Below are 20,390 nucleotides of genomic sequence, written 5' to 3'. Positions count from 1 at the left end.
AAATGATGACCCAACAATGCTAATGTATCCACTCCATTGGGTCCTTCATAAGTAACATGCTCACATGAAAAGAGACCTTGTTAAAGCTGACATACATTTTGTGGTCCATGACACATATTGCTGACAATTACTCAGGGCCCCTTTTTTAGCATGGCTGACATTTTCTACAGTAGTGTTTGTACAAAGTTTGGCATAGGTGGACCATGAACAATTGAAGTATGGCGGTTGTGTTGGATGTCAAATTTGCCTAGTTCCTTGTCACACATGTCATGCCGGAGAATATGGGATTTTGAAATCCTTAAGCCTTGTCTCCCTGCATTTGTAGTTTGTGTACTACTGAACTAATGTATGTGTGGTCATATGATGAATTATGAGATGAAAATTCAAATATTTCCTATGGTATATGTTAGTACCGATCTTGTGATGTTCCTAGTGCATAATCCATGATGTAACATATACTGAATTCTGTTGAAAATCTGTGATATATATGTTGTGACTAGCTATGATTTTTTGTTGTTGCTGATTTTAGAGGTGATTTCCCACACAATTATCACCGTTGTGCAATCTTGATCGCATTGCACACGGTTAAGAAGAAACTATGTGCGTTGAGGATCCACCATGCACATGATCGGAGGCGCCCAAACCGTGTGCAATGAGTGAACAGCTCGTGGGACACATTGCACCACATCACATGCATGAGCAATCGGTTCGTGGCGACAGCTCCAGAAACCCTTTGCATTGAGGTATTTTGTACTAGTGTGGAGAGATCGATCAAATTAAGAGATGGTTTACAATACACTTGGTCGTCATAACGAAAATACTTGTGTCTCTAGTGCTAACTCTTGATCAATATAGCCTAGCTAGTGACGGGTGAAGTACTGGATGTAGTGTTGTTGCCAAGTGGCGGCCGGCCTTGGTCATAACGAAATTGGTGTCTCTAGTGTCAAGTCTTGATCACATAGCCTAGCTAGTAAGTGCCGGATGGAGCATTGGATGTAGTGTTTGTTGCCGAGTGATAGTATAGTAAAGTAACGGCAAGGATTGCTGCTGGGGAACATGGGCCTGAACGTAACTTTTTCAGGGAGAAGGCTTGAATGTAATTAAGCAAAAGTTAAGCTGCATTCACGTAAAAGTAATTAACGTCCGGTCTCGTTACCTTTTCCTTTTGCCGGCCTTGCTCTAGCTAGTCAACCTTCCGTTCCTTTTCCCTCCATTCACTCCGTACGTACGCCCCTTCTTCCCCAGCCCGCCGGCGCCATGTTTTCAGCTGGTTTTCGTTACAAGGAGGTCAAAGACGATTATTCACAGATGAGGTACGTATTGCTTTCTCTCTCAATTCCTTGTTTTGTTTAGCCACGAGATTAACTTGTTCCCCCATAACAAAACACCGAATCCATCGATCAAAGGGAACTGCTATCTAGCTATTTAATTCTTTCCCAAAAAAAGAAAAAAACAGCTAATTTTGTGTCAACTTGCAGCGTGAAGCTGGGGTTGCCGGCGTGTAGTGCGGAATTCATGTTACCGGAATTGCATCGACAGAAATTGTTGCTATCGCTGGCTAATCGAGAGAAAATTTTCATAAAGTCCCCACTCTACCTTCTTCGTTCTTCGTGAGATATCATCCAATCAATATTAATATATCTTGATTTTGGCACGACGCTTAATCTCTTTGCCTTTTTTCGTGAATGCTTCCATCTTATTGACATGTTTCAGGCCCCTGTTTATAAAGAAACGTCGTTATGGCTTAACCAAGTCCGATGTGCTCGTTTGTGGACTAGCTTATGCTTGGTTAATAATCTTGATGATCTGCTCCGTCATCATCATCTACTACAGATCAGTCTCCACGTTTCTAGAAAGAGACGGTAATATGCTAAACGGTGAGTACGCGTTTTGAGTTATTCTAGGCAAGATTATTTTGTAGATGGCATGTATGCGAGAGGTTGTCAAGAACATCGTTACATATCAATTGACGCTCAAACAGATGTATATAGCACTGAAATACGTCTAGATACATCATTTTAGCGTTAATTAACATGGGACGGAAGGAGTACTCACCAAATGTATCCTACCCAATTTTGGTAATCTCTTAGAGCTAGCAACTCCAACCACCTTATCCCCTACTTAAGCAACTTTGGGGGAAAATCACAATCCAAACCCCGGTTACAGTTTGAAAGATCAAAAAAAAAAACACAAGAAAATTTGCATATAGTTTTTGTACCAAATCTGAAGGAAGTGAATCTCCAACTTCTAACGTTAATAGGCGACTATAATAATCCATCCAGGGGCATTCAAAGGCATATTTTTTTGCAGTAAACAAAGTGGAAGACAACCCGCCAGACAACTAAAAGAAAATGCAAAGGTTTTCGATCTAGGAAGTAATCAGCTGAACTACTCAGCTATATATGACCAAATTTCCGAAAATTAAAATAAGAAAATTACTCGGTACAATCAAGTGTATGCTTCAAATGAAAAGAGTGAAACAATACATGCATCATAGTTTAAATATTCGGTAACACTAATGGTCTACATCATCGTCTTGTTTTCACAAGTTCCCAATAGTGTGGGAACAATGCACTAAAAATCACCTTTAATCAAATAAGTACTTCATGAAAAAAAATATTGGCATTAGAACAAAAATCGGTATACACATATCATATGATGTCCATACATTTCGATGCATTTTCCATTAGACCAGCTTCTGAAAGGATTTTTCTTCATATTCTTCTTTTGCGGGTAATTTCTTTTCATATTCTGATGAGAATGGAGACTGCATAGATCCTCCCATAGAAGCCAAAAATAAGAAGGAAATCTAGTAACAGCAGCGAGGTTTCTGGTAGTAAGCCACAGAGCAAAATCAACCAAAATGCACCAAAAAGGTGACTAGGTCTCCACCCTGTGGTCCGCTCTATTGACAAAGTTGCAGTTCAGCATACGCTCCAAAAAAAAGTTGCAGATAAGTAGCTCATGTTCTCTCGAGCGAAGAGTGATAGCGGGAACTGAAATATAAAGAAACTGAAACAGAGAATGCTTTGTCCGTTTTTTTTTATTTCACATATAAGATTAATCTGAAGTCAGGTTTCATAAAATTTTACCATGTTTATAGGAAAAAAAACATAAACATTCACAATACCAAATATTGATTATTGGGTGCATCATGGAATTATTTTTTGTAAATTTGACTATGTTCTCTCGTCCTCCGACAGTCAGATCCGCCTCCCAGCCTCCCACTGCACGATCATCATGTTTCATTTAGTTTAGAAAATTAAGCAAAAAAATGGTTTTGCCCCGCTCTATATATTAAGAAACAAAGATGAACCGATACAACATGATGATGAGTTCCTTTTACAAAACATACCAAAGGAAAAACATGACTACATGAGTAGTCACACCCCACCAAAAAACAACCGAGACTACTGACTAGAAAAGAAACACGCCTAGATGTAAAATCGCGGGACTTCGTTGTACTGCTCCTACCAAGCTATTGCCGTAGAGGGCCACCTAGCTCTTGCTCTGAGAAGTTGGGCGTCGATCCATACGATGGATAGTGGGATCAAGAGTGGTGCAGGAGAGGACCCGTGTATAATGTAGGCCGCGAGGGAGATTGCCCCACGCCAAAGCCAAAGAGGCTTCGAGTTAGGATATAAACTTGTCAGCCGATGAAGACGTGACGTGACCAAAAGGAACCTAGGCTCCAGGATGAAGCCGTCAAGAGGGACATGATGCAGGGGCCGCTACCATCGAGACCAAAGAGACCGTCAAGAGCTTTCACTCGGAGCCCTGACGCGATGAGAGGGGTCAGAATGACACACCCAAGAGAGACGCGACAACCAAGGACGTCGCCACCCTAGCGGGAGCACTGTGCTTTCACGTGGAGCATGGCCCGTGCCACTCTAAGGTATCGTGAGCATCTGCCAACCACAATGAACTCGCCCACCACCACCATACCAAACTTGGAGAGAACGATGTGGAAGCCACCATTGCTGGAGCACAACACAAACTAGGGCCACCCAGTTTCATGCAGGCACGCACACACCACTCACCCGCGGCGGATAGAAAACCCCTCCTTTCCAGGCCCATGGCACACCATGAGCAAAGGTGGACCCCGCGCCGGTCCCGCCACCACCTGCGGCGGCAAACGACGAACCCAAAATCGTTTTGCGGAGACCTGATCTAGATAGATAGGGAGCACCCATCCCCGTCGACCCCCACCCTACACCTTGAGCACATGTTGCTGACCTTTGTGGCACTCCGACCACCGGACATGCATGGAGGTGGAAGCGGCCGCAGCCCCCTAGCCACAGCCACGACCTTCCAGGGCCATGAGCTCCCGTGAAGCAGGGGATGAAAGTGCACCACCGACAAGGATGCCGTCTGGTGACTCACTGGAGTGGAGAAGGGATCATGAGAAGAAAGAGAGGACTTTGAAGGAAGATGAGCACCGGAGCAGGAGCCCCGTCGTCCTCGGGGGCCGAGCAGGCTTCATGGCCGGTTTACTCGATCAGGTGACGGTGAGAAGCATAGCATGCATGAAGGGAAGCGTACGTGGCAGTGGCGAAGAGCTAGGTTGCAAACTGAGTTGCCCAAGGGGAGCGATGCGGGGGCAGCTCATACGTCTCTGCTTTGGAAAAATTTGGTATCTAGTTTTAGGTCTGTTGTAAAAAACGGATTTTTTTGGCTATCTATATTTTTTTGCATGGTAATTAATATATGTTTCATTTGTATGATAATAATCGTAGTACAAGTCATGTACATACCAACCTGACAAAACAAACGAAATAGTAGAACCCTGGCCTTTGTACACAGGAACAAATAGCACAATTCTTTTGGCTATCTAAAATCTTCTATCTCCACACCTAGAACTGTTTTTTACGTATTCATACTTTAGGCCACTCATCAGAGAGATGCTCTAAGGTGTGTTAGTTAGCTATATGTTGGACCGAATATTTATAGCAAAACATATCAGCATTTACAATTGTACTATTGTATAAACAAATGAAATGCAAAAAATATTTCATGACAAATCCAATGATAATGATGTGGTAACGTAGGGGTACTTGGAGATATGTTAATGATGGCGTATCCTGTCCTGGGCTACTTGTCCATCGCTCGTGTTCGATTAGCACATGCACGAATAAGGAGGAAGCGTATCCTATATGCTCTGGGTCTGCGGCAACTGGAATCAGAGCCATGCCCTGATTTCGCTCCATGAACAAGGACGAAACGCCACGTCAATGATCAGTGCGACTCGCGGCCTGATTTGGCTCTCGATCCATCGGAAGGAGGTGATACAGCAACGCCTGACGTGTACGGTACGTATGACCGAAACCGCAACTTAATTTGTCACCTAAGTGCTGACCAGTGTACTGTCAATGCACACGTACAGGTACATGTGTGGTTTCTCAAACTAAGCTGGATATGACTATACGTGGTTACGTTGAAACACCACCAATACAACAGCCCCAAGGAACACAGCTGATTTCCAGGTATATATATATATATAAGTTGTACTTCCTCTGTAAGAAAATATAAGAACGTTTAGACCAGTCAAGTTTCATCTGCTTTGGCCAAGTTTATATATATAATGTTCTATATCTACAATATCAAATATACATCCTGCAAAGAATATACGGAAAAGATAACGTCCACACGTGTGCACGTTTTACAACTCGCCCACACACAATGATCGGCATGAATCTTGACAAGTTTTCGTGAGTTTTCTATGTCACGTAGGAAGGGGCTCGTGTGTGGGTGTTTATCAGTTCACCCACACGTCTGTTTCACGCACGCAGAAGGGCTGGTGTGTGGGCGTATATCAGTTCACCCACACGCATGTTTCACGCATGGAGAGGACTAAAAGTTTGGCTTTAAAAAATTATACCTATTCTGTACCTAAATACTTGTAGTTGGGGAGAACTAGATTACACGTATTTAGCTACAGAGGGAGAGGGAGTAGTACACACTGCGTACTCTTGTTAATTTGGTTCTTAATTTGGTTCTCCTGCGAAATTATCCCATGTCTAGTTTAATTAGCGAATTCGATACTCTAGTCCCAATCCCCTCCGCCTTGTAGATCTGAGCTCTCTGTTTTGCTTGGTGAAATCGATAGAAGGTGAGAGGGGGCGGCGCGGTGAGAGGAGCCCGTGGTCAGGTCGAGAAGGAGCTGCCAGATTCAGCTTCGAACAGGTAATGCGCCTCCCTTCCGCCCATTTTGTGAGTGCGATTGAAGGCAATCTTTGCTCTGTCTCACGCTGCCCGCCCGCCTATAACAGAGGGAATGCTGCTGAGACATTTGAATTTGCAATCAATTTCTTTCCATCGACGGCAAAATTAGTTGATGGTAGCATTGAGAACATCCAGAGAGACACAATTGTGAAATGGGAGGTTGATTGTGCAGATATTGATCCAAATGAGATACAGTCAATGGAAGAGAAGGCAGTGAGGAAATTGGTGCAGAAAATTGGGGAAACTGTGCTTTGGGGTCCAGAGCAAGAGGTTTCACTATTGCGGTATGATGATTTCAAAGGAGAGTATGTCAGAATTGAAGATGGTGAAGATATTGTTGTTGAAATCGATAGGCAAGAGGGCTGGGCAAGCCTCAGGGCTGAATTTTTTGCTGAGCTCGTTGATCTGAATATTGACTCGAAGGTAGGTTATGTGCCGTCACACTTGGCTATGCAGAAGGCAGATGATGATTGGGCTTCGCAGAAGCATATCGTTCCCATTATTATGGATCTAACAGTAATAGCCGATGGGGCTAATGCACATGTAGAAGAGGGAAATGTTAATGTTGTTGATTGGAATGCAGTTGAGTTGGAGGAGCCTACTGATTTGGTCATTGCACCAATTGCTGACACTGAGATGGCCAAACTATTTGGCATTCCAGTCGATGACAGAGATGAGGAGGAGAGGGATGAAGCTAATACAAGTGATAATGATGACAAAGAATTGAGTGATGTAGATGAACAGTTGATGAAAGATGTTGCAGATGATGTAGATGATGCACATGATGAAGAGCTAGTGCATGTGTATGACAAGGAAAAGCCTGTCATTCGAGTGGGGAAGTTGTGGCCAAACATGGATGAGTGCAGGTTGTCTTTCAAGACTTATGCAGTCAGACATCAGTTTGATGCCAAGACAGTTTGGACTGATAGAAAGAAGTTTTATGCTAAGTGCAGAGGTTTTGATGGTAGTGGTAGGAGGGCTCGCAAGTGGTACATATCTGCTAGACTGCATCCTGATGGAAGTACTGTCAGGGTTAACCAAATCCCTAATAAACATAGACTGCATCCTGATGGAAGTACTGTCAGGGTTAACCAAATCCCTAATAAACATACTTGTCTCACAAGTTCACAGAAAAAATCAAGCATGATATCACAGATTTGGGTTGCAGAAAAGATAACTTCAATTTTGGCCAAAACACCCAACACTACTGCAAAAAGACTCCAAGTAGACTTGGAAAAGTTGTACCCCATTAAACTGCATTATACCACAGTGTGGAAGGCTAAACAAAGGGCAATGAAGAATGTGTATGGTGATTGGGCAAACACATTTAGGCTGCTTTTCAATTTCAAAGCAGAGGTGGAGAAAAGGTCACCTGGCAGTGTTGTCGAGATAGATACTGAGGTATCAGAGGATGGCAAGGTTTATTTCTCCAAAAATTTTATGGCTTTAAAGCCTTGCATCGATGGCTTCAAAGCAGGATGTCGTCCATATTTGAGCATAGACTCATCATTTTTGACACGCAAGTGGAATGGTCAGTTGGCAGCATGTAATGCTCTAGATGGCCATAACTGGATGTTTCCAGTTGCTATTGGCTTGTTTCAGTCAGAGACAGAGGCTTCATGGACATGGTTCATGATGCAGTTGAAAAGATGCTTAGGGCCAGTGTCACCTTTGGCAATACACACAGATGCATGCAAAGGTCTGGAAAATGCAGTTAAAAATGTGTTCCCACATGCTGAGCAAAAGGAGTACTTCGACCATTTGTGGATGAATTTGATCAAAAAATTCAGAGGAGATGAATTTGGGAGAATGTGGCCAGCAGCAAGATCTTACACTAAACAGACACATTCATATCATCTTAGTAAGGTAATGGCAACATGTGAGGAGTTTGGTACATGGTTGAACACCTACCATTCTTTATTATGGTACAGGTCAGGATTCAACACTGCCATCAAGTGTGACCATATCAACAACAATTTGGCAGAAAGTTTCAACAACAAGGTGAAACAGCTAAAAGATTTGCCTGTGCATGACATGGTTGATCAAATCAGGATCATGCTCATGCGGCTGTGGGAATTGAGAAAAAAGATTGCTGATTGTCTGCAAGGTGATAAACTTCCAGCGGTGGTGCAACAGGAGGTCAACAGAAGCAGAGGTCTTACACATTTGTCTGTTGAAAAATCATCACTATGGGGTGCTGAAGTTAGAGATAACAAGACTGGAAGGAGGCATGTTGTTAACACTGAATTGCATGATTGCAGTTGCCTCGAATGGCAAGCCACTGATAAACCATGTGATCATGCCATTCTATTCTTAGCCGGCCAACCAAAGATAAATATGCATCCATATCTGCATGAGTATTATTAGGTAGCAAAATTCAGAGCTGCATATGCAACTCCAATTCCACCTCTTACAGATCAGGAACAGTGGCCAGAAGTGCCGCTTGAATATTCCATGTGTCCTCCTCTAACAAAAAGAAAGGCAGGCAGACCTAAACAGAGTAGATTCAAAGCATGGTTTGAAAAAGGTGGGAGTAGTAAGAAGGTCAAGAAGGACAAGAAAGATGAAAAGCCAAAAAGGGCTCAAAAGGGTAACAAAAACAGATGCAAAAGGTGCCAAATACTTGGGCACAGAGAGGGATCCAGACTATGCATTTTCTCTCCTCCTAATCCGAGAAAGTATGTGCTTGTTTATTTGTGTTTGTTCATATTCTGATTTTGTTTAAATTATAAATATGTGGCATGCTTTGTTGTTTTCAGGAGGAAGCTTCCAAGTCAGCCTATTGTTGTTGAACAGTGTTGACCAACAAAATGAGCAAGAGTGAGTGGCAGCAGAAGGCAAACAAGTCAGTGGATGGAACAGTTTGGTGCTGCAAGTGACGAAATTGAAGCTGTGCGCACTGTCGAAACTGTCGAAACTGTCGAAACTGAAGCTGTGCACACTGTCGAAACTGAAGTTGTGCACACTGTCGAAACTGAAACTGAAGCTGTGCACACTGTCGAAACTGAAATTGTGCACACTGTCGAAACTGAAACTGAAGCTGTGCACACTGTCGAAACTGTCGAAACTGAAGCTGCTATCGAGTTTCATGAGGCGATAGCATCGAGTCCAGTGAAGAAAACCAAGATGATCAGTGAACTTGTGTGTGCAGTACAACCAAAAAGAAGAAATGCCAAGGCGAAGAAGGGTACACGGCGTGGTCGGAAGAGATAGAACTGTTGATCATTTGAAATTTGTGGCATGTAATAAAATTTATTGGGCACTATGTACCCACATGTTTCCATCAAAACTTGTTTGATTATTATTTTTTCAAACTGAATTTCAAATTTGATGAAAAATAAAAATTTCGTTTTAAATTCAAATTTGGAGTAAGTTGAACTTTTGACTCGGGTATGATGTTTTAATGCTACCACAACAACTCAAATATGGTTGTTATGTCATCATTCTGAGCTCTTTTGTTAAGTTAGAGCCATAGTCATGAAAAATGTGTGACAAACGACCTCACAAGGTAGGGTAAACGTCATCTTCTTAAAGGCATTTTCCTGCAAATGTATATAAACCATGTTTATATATATATATTTGGTTGCTATGCAACATAATAGGACTATGGGCACAAGTTTTGATTTTTTTGAGTTTTTTTGAATTATTTGTGCTCATTTGAAAAATAGTCAACTTTTTCACAAAAACGTTGACCGACTCAAAATCAAAGTTTATATTTTTGTTTGCTAAGTATGTGATGTAAAATGACAATTTGTGCTGGTTTTATATTTTTTTTTATTTTTTTGAATTAATTATGTTCAACCCTAGCTCATTTCGTCGATATCGTGAACGTGTGAATTTTGGTTTAAAACTTTGCATATAACAAGTTTCCATTTTTTATAACAACTCAGTTGGATAAGTACACAATGTGCGCTGGTTTTGTATTCTTTGAATTTTTTTTGAATTACTTATGCTCTACCCTAGATCATTCCATCAATAACATGAATTGTGTGAATCTTTTTCATTTAAACATGGATATAACATGAATCAATTTTTTATAGCAACGTAGTTGCATCAGTAGACAGTGCGAGAAAGTTTCATATTTTTTTGAATTTTTTGTACTCAACCCTAGCTTACTCCAACCCTAAACCCCGAAAAACCCATCATAAACCCCTCCATAGTACATTGTACATTGTAACAAAATCTCATCTTTTTGAAGCCATTTTCCTGCAATTGTATATAAACCATGTTTATATTTTTTTTTGATTGCTATGCAACATAATAGGACTATGGGCACAAGTTTTGATTTTTTTTTGAGTTTTTTTGAATTATTTGTGCTCATTTGAAAAATAGTCAACTTTTTTACAAAAACGTTGACCGACTCAAAATCAAAGTTTATATTTTTGTTTGCTAAGTATGTGATGTAAAATGACAATGTGTGCTGGTTTTATATATTTTTGATTTTTTTTTGAATTAATTATGTTCAACCCTAGCTCATTTCGTCGATATCGTGAACGTGTGAATTTTGGTTTTAAACTTTTCATATAACAAGTTTCCATTTTTTTTATAGAAACTCAGTTGAATAAGTATACAATGTGCGCTGGTTTTGTATTTTTTGAATTTTTTTTGAATTACTTATGCTCTACCCTAGATCGTTCCATCAATAACATGAATTGTGTGAATCTTTTTTCATTTAAACATGGATATAACATGAATCAATTTTTTTATAGCAACGTAGTTGCATCAGTAGACAGTGGGAGAAAGTTTCATATTTTTTTGAATTTTTTGTGCTCAACCCTAGCTCACTGCAACCCTAAACCCCATAACCCCGGAAACCCCATCCGAAACCCCGCCATGTTTATAGCCGTCGATCATTGCTGAGTGAGCGGTTGGATCTGACGTCGATCCGCGTTTGTGATCCGCCCGTGATCCGCGTCTGCTGATTGGCTGGCGAGCGGAGGTTTGGATCGAGGGCCCGAGTGAGGGCCTGTCCGTTGGATCTAGTCAGTTCGGTGAAGATCCGACGATTGGAAATGAATCGGTGCATGGATGTGGCGTACGCGCCTCTGACTTTGTGTGCTTCTTTGTTGCATGACACGCGTCGGTTTTTCTGCATGCATGCATGCGTCGCATCAGAGCCATTAGCAGCGCATCGAGGACCGCAGTCTGAATGGGCTCTGAATATGAGGGGCGTGCTCGACGCGGTGCACCGACAAAAGTCTGAACGGCGGGCGTGCTCGACGCAGTGTGTGAATCGGCAACGCACCCTTTGATCCAATAGGCAAACGCAAATGGGCGGCATCCATTAATTGCTGCAACTGAATCGACGAACCGACGCACCCCAAAACCTGCTATTTAACCCTCCTCTGCCCCGTGCACATCTTCATCTTCCTTCTTGCCCTCCTTCTCCCCAGCCCCCCCCCCCCCCCGCATCACATCCAAGCAACCGCAAGCCCCGGCATGGAGTTCCACGGCCCGACGTTCCAAGCGCCCGGCACCAGGCCGGAAAGGATGTACCCCGCTGGGCTCGTCGTGGAGAACCAGCTCCGGGTCTGGGCCATGTCGCGCTGGCGGGGTGGACGGGAGTTCGCGGGGCTCTTCCTTCACGCCCTCTATTGCCACCTCCTTGTGGGAACTCCCCAGATGTTCACCATCGACGAGTCTCGCATGGGAGGAACTGGCATGATCGTGCGCTTCCGCAACCCCTACGACGCATATCACCTCCTCGGCCGTGTCTGGTTTGGGGGGTGCGAGTTCATCTGCTTCACCACCTACAACATCTTCACCGACCTCGACAACATCTGGCCCAACAAGCACGCCATGCACACCCTCCCCTACAACCTGCCGGCCGACGACGATGACGAGTGAGGGCGCCCGAGGAGTGAAGACGCGCGCCCGTCGCCCCTCCATGCCGGGTTTATCGTAGTTTCTTTCTTATCTATCGTATCTGTAATGTTAAACACTATCGTATCTGTAAGTTTATTGTAATCGCCCGTACTGTTGTGCCCTACGTAATGTTGTGCCAGTTTATGTGATGCCCGTGTTTATATCTTATCTATGTTGTGCACATCTATGTGTTTATCTGTCAGTTTATATATTTATCAGTGACGCAGTGCACCAGGTATTGGGCTGATCCTTTCTTGTCACCATTCATGGTTCTGTGTTTATCTTGTCACCATTCACCAGGAACTAATCTCTCGTTTGGTTGACCCAGGAGCAGCAAGGTAGCAATGGAGGGGGGCCAATGGAGCGCAGCCGCAGCGACCAAGGGGCGGGCCAGAAAAGAAGCAGCCAGAACATGTTCCAGCCGGACCCGTTCCAGCCACTGTTCCACGCATCACAGGCGATTCTGCAGCAAGTAAGGGGCAGAAAAGGAGCAGTCAGAAGACGTGCCCGACGTTCCTCACGTGTAGTTGCCCCGTGTAGTACTAGCTCTGTAGATTTTACACTTGTATCTTGCAGGCCGCTTAGGCCATGTTTGTAAATAATACAGATCAGATTAGATGTTCAACCCTGTTAAGATAAATGAACTTGGATTGTTGTATATAATCTGTCGTTTTTATTTCCTATTGAAAATCATACATGACCAGTCAAATAATTTTGGGCCTGGTTATTCCTATTGAAATCACTAGTACCTTTTGTAAATTACACCTTTAGGCCTGGTTATAATCCGTCCTTTTTATTTTGGGCCCAACATCTATTCGCCAGCCCACGAATAATTTTTTTGTACTGAAACTGAACTTTGTTTGGTCTCGCACTCGGCAGCCCAATTTTGTTTTTTTTACTGCAAACTAAATTTGGGTGTGTACTCTGTTAACTGAAGAACAAAAAACAGAGGAAACACAACATGAAAATTGAATAATTTGTGTTCCAAACTGCTGATTCATTTAAGATACATGAACTTGTCATAGCGCACAGATCACATCATCTACACTGGACAGACCTAAATGCCCCCTCTAATGACGATGAATAGCAAGTAAAACATAAACAGAGCAATGACACAGCAATAAAAAAACACTGCCATGATATTTGCTTGCTTCTGCAAATCGATCATCTCCCTTTGATTTTTCTTTATCTTCTTCAGTTCATCGGTCAGTTCAAACTCCAAGTACCTCGCCATCGGCACAACTCTGCCCGTCCCTCTGTCCGAGCTCCCCCAATTCTCCATCTGCGGCACCCCGCCCAAATTGAGCTCCCAGGTTGCGGCCAAGCTAGAATCAATGTAGCCCTCAGATTTAATCCTCTGAACATATTCATCAATCCACTCGAAATGTGTGCATTTCTTCAGGATCTGCAAACCACAAAATGAACCCTAAATCTCAAATTCGAGGAGAAAAAACAAAATATGGAGAAATCAAAGCAAACAACAGCGAAAGAACGGGCTTAGAACCGAGATCTAACCTTGCCATCCCTTCCTGCCATTGGTTTGCTCAAGCATTTCACAAACTCCCGCCCAAGATTGCCATTCTCATCCGTCTTAGTCACCAACCGTTTGAGAGGCTCTGGGCGTGGGCAGTTAGGGCACCTTGTGAGCATCACTGGACCATACTGACGCCAGTTTGATTGCGTGGCGGAGGAGGTGGACATCTGCACTAGGTCGCCGGAGACCCGAGGAAGAAGAAGAATGGGGAAAGGGGAAAGCAATGGGTGGCGGCGGACGGACGGGCACGGGCGGAATCGCTTCTAGCCGCGACGAGGTAGGTCCCGCGCTTACTGGACAAGTGGTGGGTCCCGCGCTTACGTGGATACGTTGTGGGTCCAACCCATAACAGCTAATGAGGATATTAGTTCAGCTTAAGGGCCATGTCGCACAGGAGCTATTTACTCGCTCAAAAGTGTCGCTGCCGAGCCATTCTGTCGAACAACGTCTCATTCCATTCAATTCCCAGGAAAGACGTCGCACAGGAGCTATTGGCCCTTTGAGTTTCGGCTCAACCCCTCCAGCCAGACATAGTGTTCTGATAGCAACTTGAACTGGGGCCACACATCTTGTCTCTTCACCATGCCAACTGGTCAAGAAATTGGTTACATCCCTCTCTAGAGACTTTGCTGAATACTACTTATCTGTTCCGCTGTTTTGCTTAGTGCTTAGCTTTGTATTCAGTTTCGTTGTACTGAATTGTTTAAGTCTCTTTGTGTGTTTTTTTGCAGGGTAAAAAGGAGATTTATTCCATAATGATAGGGTTACAGTCAAGTGGACAAGAGCCTCAATACAAGGAGGACAATGGTGCAGCCATACAGCAGTACTACACTCAGTACGACTATAAGCAGCCAAATGATGTACTACCTTATTTTGCTCATGGCACATTTTCTGGGAAATGAACTCTCTATCTTCCATCAAAAATTTAATTTCAGCAACTAAATGACCATAAGGTGAACGATCCATGTTGTCGTTCATTAGGGATGCAAGTGTCGTCGAGGAGTCAGACTGCACAATGATCGGATCTCCTGAGTGTAATTTAGTTATCCTTCATACCATTCTGATTTAGTTATGCTCTGTTTTTCTTCGAAGAAGAACTAGCTTTGCAGAAGAATGTAATACCCCCCCCCCCTTCCCCTGGTGGTTGATTAACTATCTTGCACGGGGCTGCAAGTTTCAACGGTGACAGTGGTTAAACCCTCCACCACAACCGTCGTGTTACCCAGACCAAAGTTCAGGAGAGTGATATTGACTTATCGATTCACATTGAGAATCAAATGCAACCAATGGAAAACAAAAATAAAGGATCAGAGACAAGGTCATGTCTTCTTCTTTTACAGGCAGACAATAGGTTATAGCCCACATGATACGTTTATGGAAGCATCAATTATCAGTATGAAATTGGATTTACACATCTTCGTGTCCATTCACAGCTCAGTTCTGATAGAAATCTTGGGGTACATTCATGTTTGAGGCCCAAAGCACGAGATTTTACTGGTTCAGAACGCAGTATGCAAAACAACGAATTAAAATACGTCCCATTATCAACACACTTGAGAAACACTAGTCAGAGAAATCCAGGCGCTACATGATTTCACATTCGTGCAACACAAGTACCAGGAGCAAAGCTACTTTTGGAAGCGCCTCCGCGGCTAGGGAGAAGAAGGTCTTCCCCTGACCATTGTTAGCATCGCCTACTTCTTGCTGTTGTGTCGAAACAAGTTTCTTGGTCTCGTCACCGGTGAGAGAAGGTGATGCCTGATCCTGCTGGCTATTGATATGACCATCTGCTTGTTTGTCTGTCGATACTAGTTTGGTACTCTCATCACCAATGGGAGAAGATGTTCCCTGATCCTGCTGACAATTGTCAAGATCATCTACTTGTTCTTCTGTCGATGCTAGATTTGTGATGTCGCCAACAGTTAATGAAGGTGTTTCCTGATTCTGCTGGCTAATGTTACGATCATCTGGTTCCTGTCCTGTCAATACTAGTTTCACGATAGCGTCACGAGTGAGAGTTCCATGCTCCAAGAGGGCATTGGCTAGCGCATGTAACTCCTCCTCGTGCTCCGTGAGAATCGCTTTGGCATTCTTGTAAGCGTTGTCCAATAATGCTTTCACCTCCTCAGCAACCAGGGCCGTCATCTTGCCATCGCCACCATCACCGTTGTTGGCATAGGAAACAAGGCCTACCAACTTGCTCATACCATACCTGGTGACCATGTCTTTCGCCAATTGAGTTGCCTTGCTTAGGTCAGATGAGGCACCAGTGGTGACCCCGGATTCTCCAAATATAAGCTCCTCAGCAACCCGCCCTCCCATGAGTACATCCAGTGATGCGAGCATCTGCTTCCTTGAGAGTTCCAGCTCGCTGTCTTCCCCCGGCAGTTGCGTCACCATGCCGAGAGCATTTCCCCTGGGATTAATGGTGGCTTTGTCGACAGGGTCAGCACCGTCCGTGAGGATAGCAACAAGGGTGTGCCCACCCTCGTGGTACGCAGTCATCTTCCTGGATTGATCAGATATCACCATCGACTTGCGCTCACTGCCCATGAGGATCTTCTCCTTGGCGTACTCAAGGTGATCCATCCCAACAGCATCTGCACCATCCCTGGAAGCCTTGAGAGCGGCGTCATTCACTAGATTTGCAAGATCTGCACCTGAGAACCCACGCGTCCCCCTCGCAATGGTCATCACATCCACACCCTCAGCTTTACACACCTGCATTGAAGAATTCATTGAGAAAAGGTGACAGCCTGACATCAGAAACGGCAAAAAATATGCAAGGTACCTTTGACATGTAAGCCTCCAGGATCTTACGTCGGCCCTCAACATCTGGAGTAGGAACATGGATCTGACGATCAAGACGCCCAGGCCTGACGATGGCTTGATCTAGCGACTCTGGGCAGTTGGTCGCAGCGATCACGATGACCCCGTCATTCTGCTTGAAGCCATCCATCTCAGAAAGCAGCTGGTTCATGGTCTGCCTCGCCCACGACGGGTCTAACGCGTTTCTGCGCCCAGCAACGGCATCGATCTCATCGATGAATACTATGCAAGGAGATCGCTTCTTTGCTGCACGAAAGAGCTCCCGCACTCTCTTAGCCCCAAGGCCCACATACACCTCCTCAAAATCACTGCCACTGCAAGCGAAGAAAGGGACGCCGGCTTCCCCGGCCACAGCTCTTGCCAACATGGTCTTCCCTGTGCCGGGTGGGCCCACAAGCAAAAGACCCTTTGGAAGCTTGCCACCAAGGCGAGTGAAATGCTGCAAAGCATGTAAATCTAGGTCAACTCGATCGGCATCGAGAAAGAAAAAGAATCGTTGAATTAAAACAGCTGCACGCAGGTCTCGATGGTAATGCCATGCATACTCACCTTAGGATCTCGTAGGTAGTGAACTATGTCCTCAAGGTCAGCTTTGGCTTCGTCAACCCCATGTACGTCGCTTAATTTGGTGCCTAAATCCGTAGCCACTTGTTTCGAACCAGTGAATTCTTTGTCGCCGGAACTCTCAGCCGCAGCCTTATCAATACTAGTAACCAAAACTTTTATGCCATATAGTGTGAAGACAGTAACTATAAAGCTTCGACAGGTAAGCAGAAGGTGCTTTTCAAATAGGCCGTTCTCTATTATGTAGAAGGGTGCACTAGCTGTACCAAGAGCAGGCCCTTCCACCCTTGGTGCACTTGAAATTCCTGCATATAGAGAATAGAATCCGTCCGTGCGCGCAAAAGTTGTCAAGCCAACCGTCGTTTACGTATGAAACCTCAACCTAGCTACTCCTAACTAGTAAACGTGACGAACGAAAAGGCGGCTACCTTGCTGTAGCCATTTGATGAAGTTGTTCATAGCTCTTTCCGGATTACTCCTATGAATCTCCCTAGAAAGAAGAAGCGGCGCCGAAGCGCACACCCACCAACAAAAAGCTCGACCGGTACCTCGTCTGTGGATTTCTAATTAAGCACACCACCTGCACTGATCAAACACCAAGCAGAAACTTACTACCACCTCAATGGCAACAATCAATGCTGTAGTTCATATGTGTGGTGGGGAGAGAATCATAACAGTCATATAATAAGGTACCTGCTGGAAACGGTGTATTTGCAGCGAGGAGCCTGAAGGCAGGAACTGAAGGCGCCCGCCACCGCCGCGCCGCGGCTACAAGATTGTTTGCAGCCTGTGACACATGAAAATTAACCCAGCCGGATAGGGTGTAATTGCATTCAACAGCGGCAAGCAACAGCAATCGCAACCCTAATTGAAGTGGCTCGAAATTTACTCGGCAGCCCTACTCATAAATCTGAAACGCAGGCAGACAGTGCCTTGCAGTTGCAGTTTCAGCATCGATAAGCATCAAGTAAATAATAACATGTAAAAAAGAAAAGATTCGTGTTCCTTTGGACAGGAACAACCTCCTGAGCCCAATGAACAAAGCGAAATCATCATCGTCATAATGTAAGAGCAACGCAAGCAAACTGAGAAAGACAGAGAGAAATCTTCTAAGCGAACAAAGCCAAGCCCAAAAATCCGGAAGAAAAATTCCGTACGAGATGATAAGAATCAATAATCCTATGCATACCCAGGATACCCTGCTGCAGATGACGAGAGGCGCTCGAGTTGCTCGGCGATTTCAGGTACGGTTTTTCTCTGTATACACATCCGCGCCGTATTTAACTGCGTCGATGTGTCCGGCTCCAGTACGCGGCACAGACCCGCACGGCGACGGCACCCAACTCTGCATCCGGACTCGTCTTGAAAACAGCTTCCTTCAAGCGGGAAAGTTTCCAACCGGATTCATCAACCGACTAAATCCATGGAGAGGAACGCGGGAAATCTACTAACTCTCGACCGACCCCAAATGAGTTTCGATGGATGGACAACCAGGGCTTTGATTGGAAAACAGAGGAGATGGGCCGGAGCTCACCTGTGACTGTGACTGTGAGGCCGGCCGTCACAAGCAGCGCCCCGCCGCTCCCCGTCCCCCGCGCGCATCGCGTCCTCGGCCCCGTGCGGATGGGGAGCCGATGACACAACTCGAACATCTTCAGAGCAGAACACCCGAATGGGGATTTTTTTGGCTCCTCGGATTTTCTTAGGGATGTGTAAAATACGGTTTTTTTCTGCGATGATGACAAAATACGGTTTTATATGCTCTTTTTCATGATAATATGTGTCTCATTTATATATTATAAAGATCTATCACGATGATTGCATTCACTCGTTTTTCTTATGTCCCTGGAGGCTAGATACCTAGTCATCGTCAAGAGGGGTCAATCTTTCAGTGCCGTCCTCCGACTGCTCCTCTCCACTGGCGATCTCCGTTGTTGATGGTGGGGTGAGTCGCCGGATCCACACGTGTGGCTCGTTTTTAGTTTTTTTTTTAGTCTACGTTTTTAGGATGTTCATCGCCTTGGCTTGGGCGACGTTGAATAAAGATTCTTCGAATCCTTTCCTCACAAGACCATCGATCCTATGGTTGGGATGGATTTGGAAACCAGTCTGGTCAAGCAGGGATATATAGCGTCATAGTGGTGGCATCCTTGTGGTGGACCTGTGTCCTCGGGCTCCGCCGTTGCAATGGAGTTTGCTCCAGCATTGACGCGGAGCTTGCAAGGTAGTCCAAGAGCGGATGCAGATTATGATTTGCATCGACGATATCTGGGAGACGGAGCGTGTGCTGGCTCATGGTTTGTGGATGGCATGTATGGTTTCCTCCTTCGATGTCTTAGTCACAGTGGGGTACTAGATCTAGACTTCGGTGACGTGTGGGGGTGTTGCCCCGGTTTGACTCGTACAACGGCAAGGACTTCACTTTTAGTGAGCCACCTTGAAGGTCCACAAAGTTGCATACCAGCGATGGAGCCGCGTCGAGCTTGGATAAGGAGGTGATCCGTCATTTTTTCAGTGACAGCTTTGGTGGTGCCGGAGGCAGGTGACGGACGTTGGTGTTAAGTTCAAAGATGTTCTGGTATCTTTTCAGTTTTGTCATGTCGGTCCTTACGTGACTTATACTTTGATCTTTATGATATAGATGAGACATGTATTACCATAAAATAGGATTTTACTAAAAATATATAAGTTACGTACATATCAACCTGTCAAAACTGAAGAAACAACAAAACACTTGTCTTTACACATAGGACCATCGACCAAGAAGTAAAAATACAAACAAGACCAAAGAACCTTTGAGCTTGACTAAAACGCCCGTCATCAACCTCTAGCACCACCATAGCAGCCACCTCAGGAAAAAATGCTGGAGCACCATCACATCCGAGCTCAACGCAGCTCCATCGCTAATATGCATCTTCACGGACCTTCAAGTTGGCTCGCCAAAAGAGACGAAGCCATTGTCGTTGAACGAATCAAACCTGGAACAACAACTTGGACACGTCATCAAACTCCAGATCTGAAACCCCTGCACGATTAAGACGTCGGAGGAGAAAATTATACCTGCCTGCCAAAAACCACGAACCCAACACACAATCCACCATCTTCCATGTGCTCTTGATGCAGACCACATTCTGCATCCGCTCCAGGACTAACTCCCAAGCTCCGCGTTGGCCCTGGAAACAACGGAGCCCGAGGACAAAGGTCCAAGACCAAAGAACCTCTGAGCTTGACTAAAATGCTCGTCACCTACCTCTGGCACCACCATAGCAGCCACCTCAAGAAAAAAAATGATGGAGCACCACCACACCCGAGCTCGACACGGCACCATCACTAATATGCAGCTTCACAGACCTTCAAGTTGGCTTGCCAACAGAGA

The 20,390-nt window shown here is 44.7% G+C and overlaps 1 protein-coding gene across 1 annotated transcript; it reads right to left on the bottom strand.

The window, feature by feature from the left end:
• Positions 1-15,164: 15,164 nt before the first annotated feature.
• Positions 15,165-18,365, bottom strand: LOC123397378 (ATP-dependent zinc metalloprotease FTSH 5, mitochondrial-like). Its single transcript, XM_045091945.1, has 5 exons — positions 18,282-18,365; positions 17,708-17,801; positions 17,000-17,319; positions 16,413-16,889; positions 15,165-16,342 (listed from the first exon to the last, which is right to left on the bottom strand). Exons 1-5 carry the CDS (start codon positions 18,363-18,365, stop codon positions 15,206-15,208), a joined length of 2,112 nt encoding a protein of 703 aa, XP_044947880.1. The 3' UTR covers positions 15,165-15,205.
• Positions 18,366-20,390: the final 2,025 nt, after the last annotated feature.

This window comes from Hordeum vulgare, chromosome 5H (assembly GCF_904849725.1).
Source record: "Hordeum vulgare subsp. vulgare chromosome 5H, MorexV3_pseudomolecules_assembly, whole genome shotgun sequence".
NCBI lineage: Eukaryota > Viridiplantae > Streptophyta > Magnoliopsida > Poales > Poaceae > Hordeum > Hordeum vulgare.
This window is presented reverse-complemented; position numbering and strand designations above follow the sequence as displayed.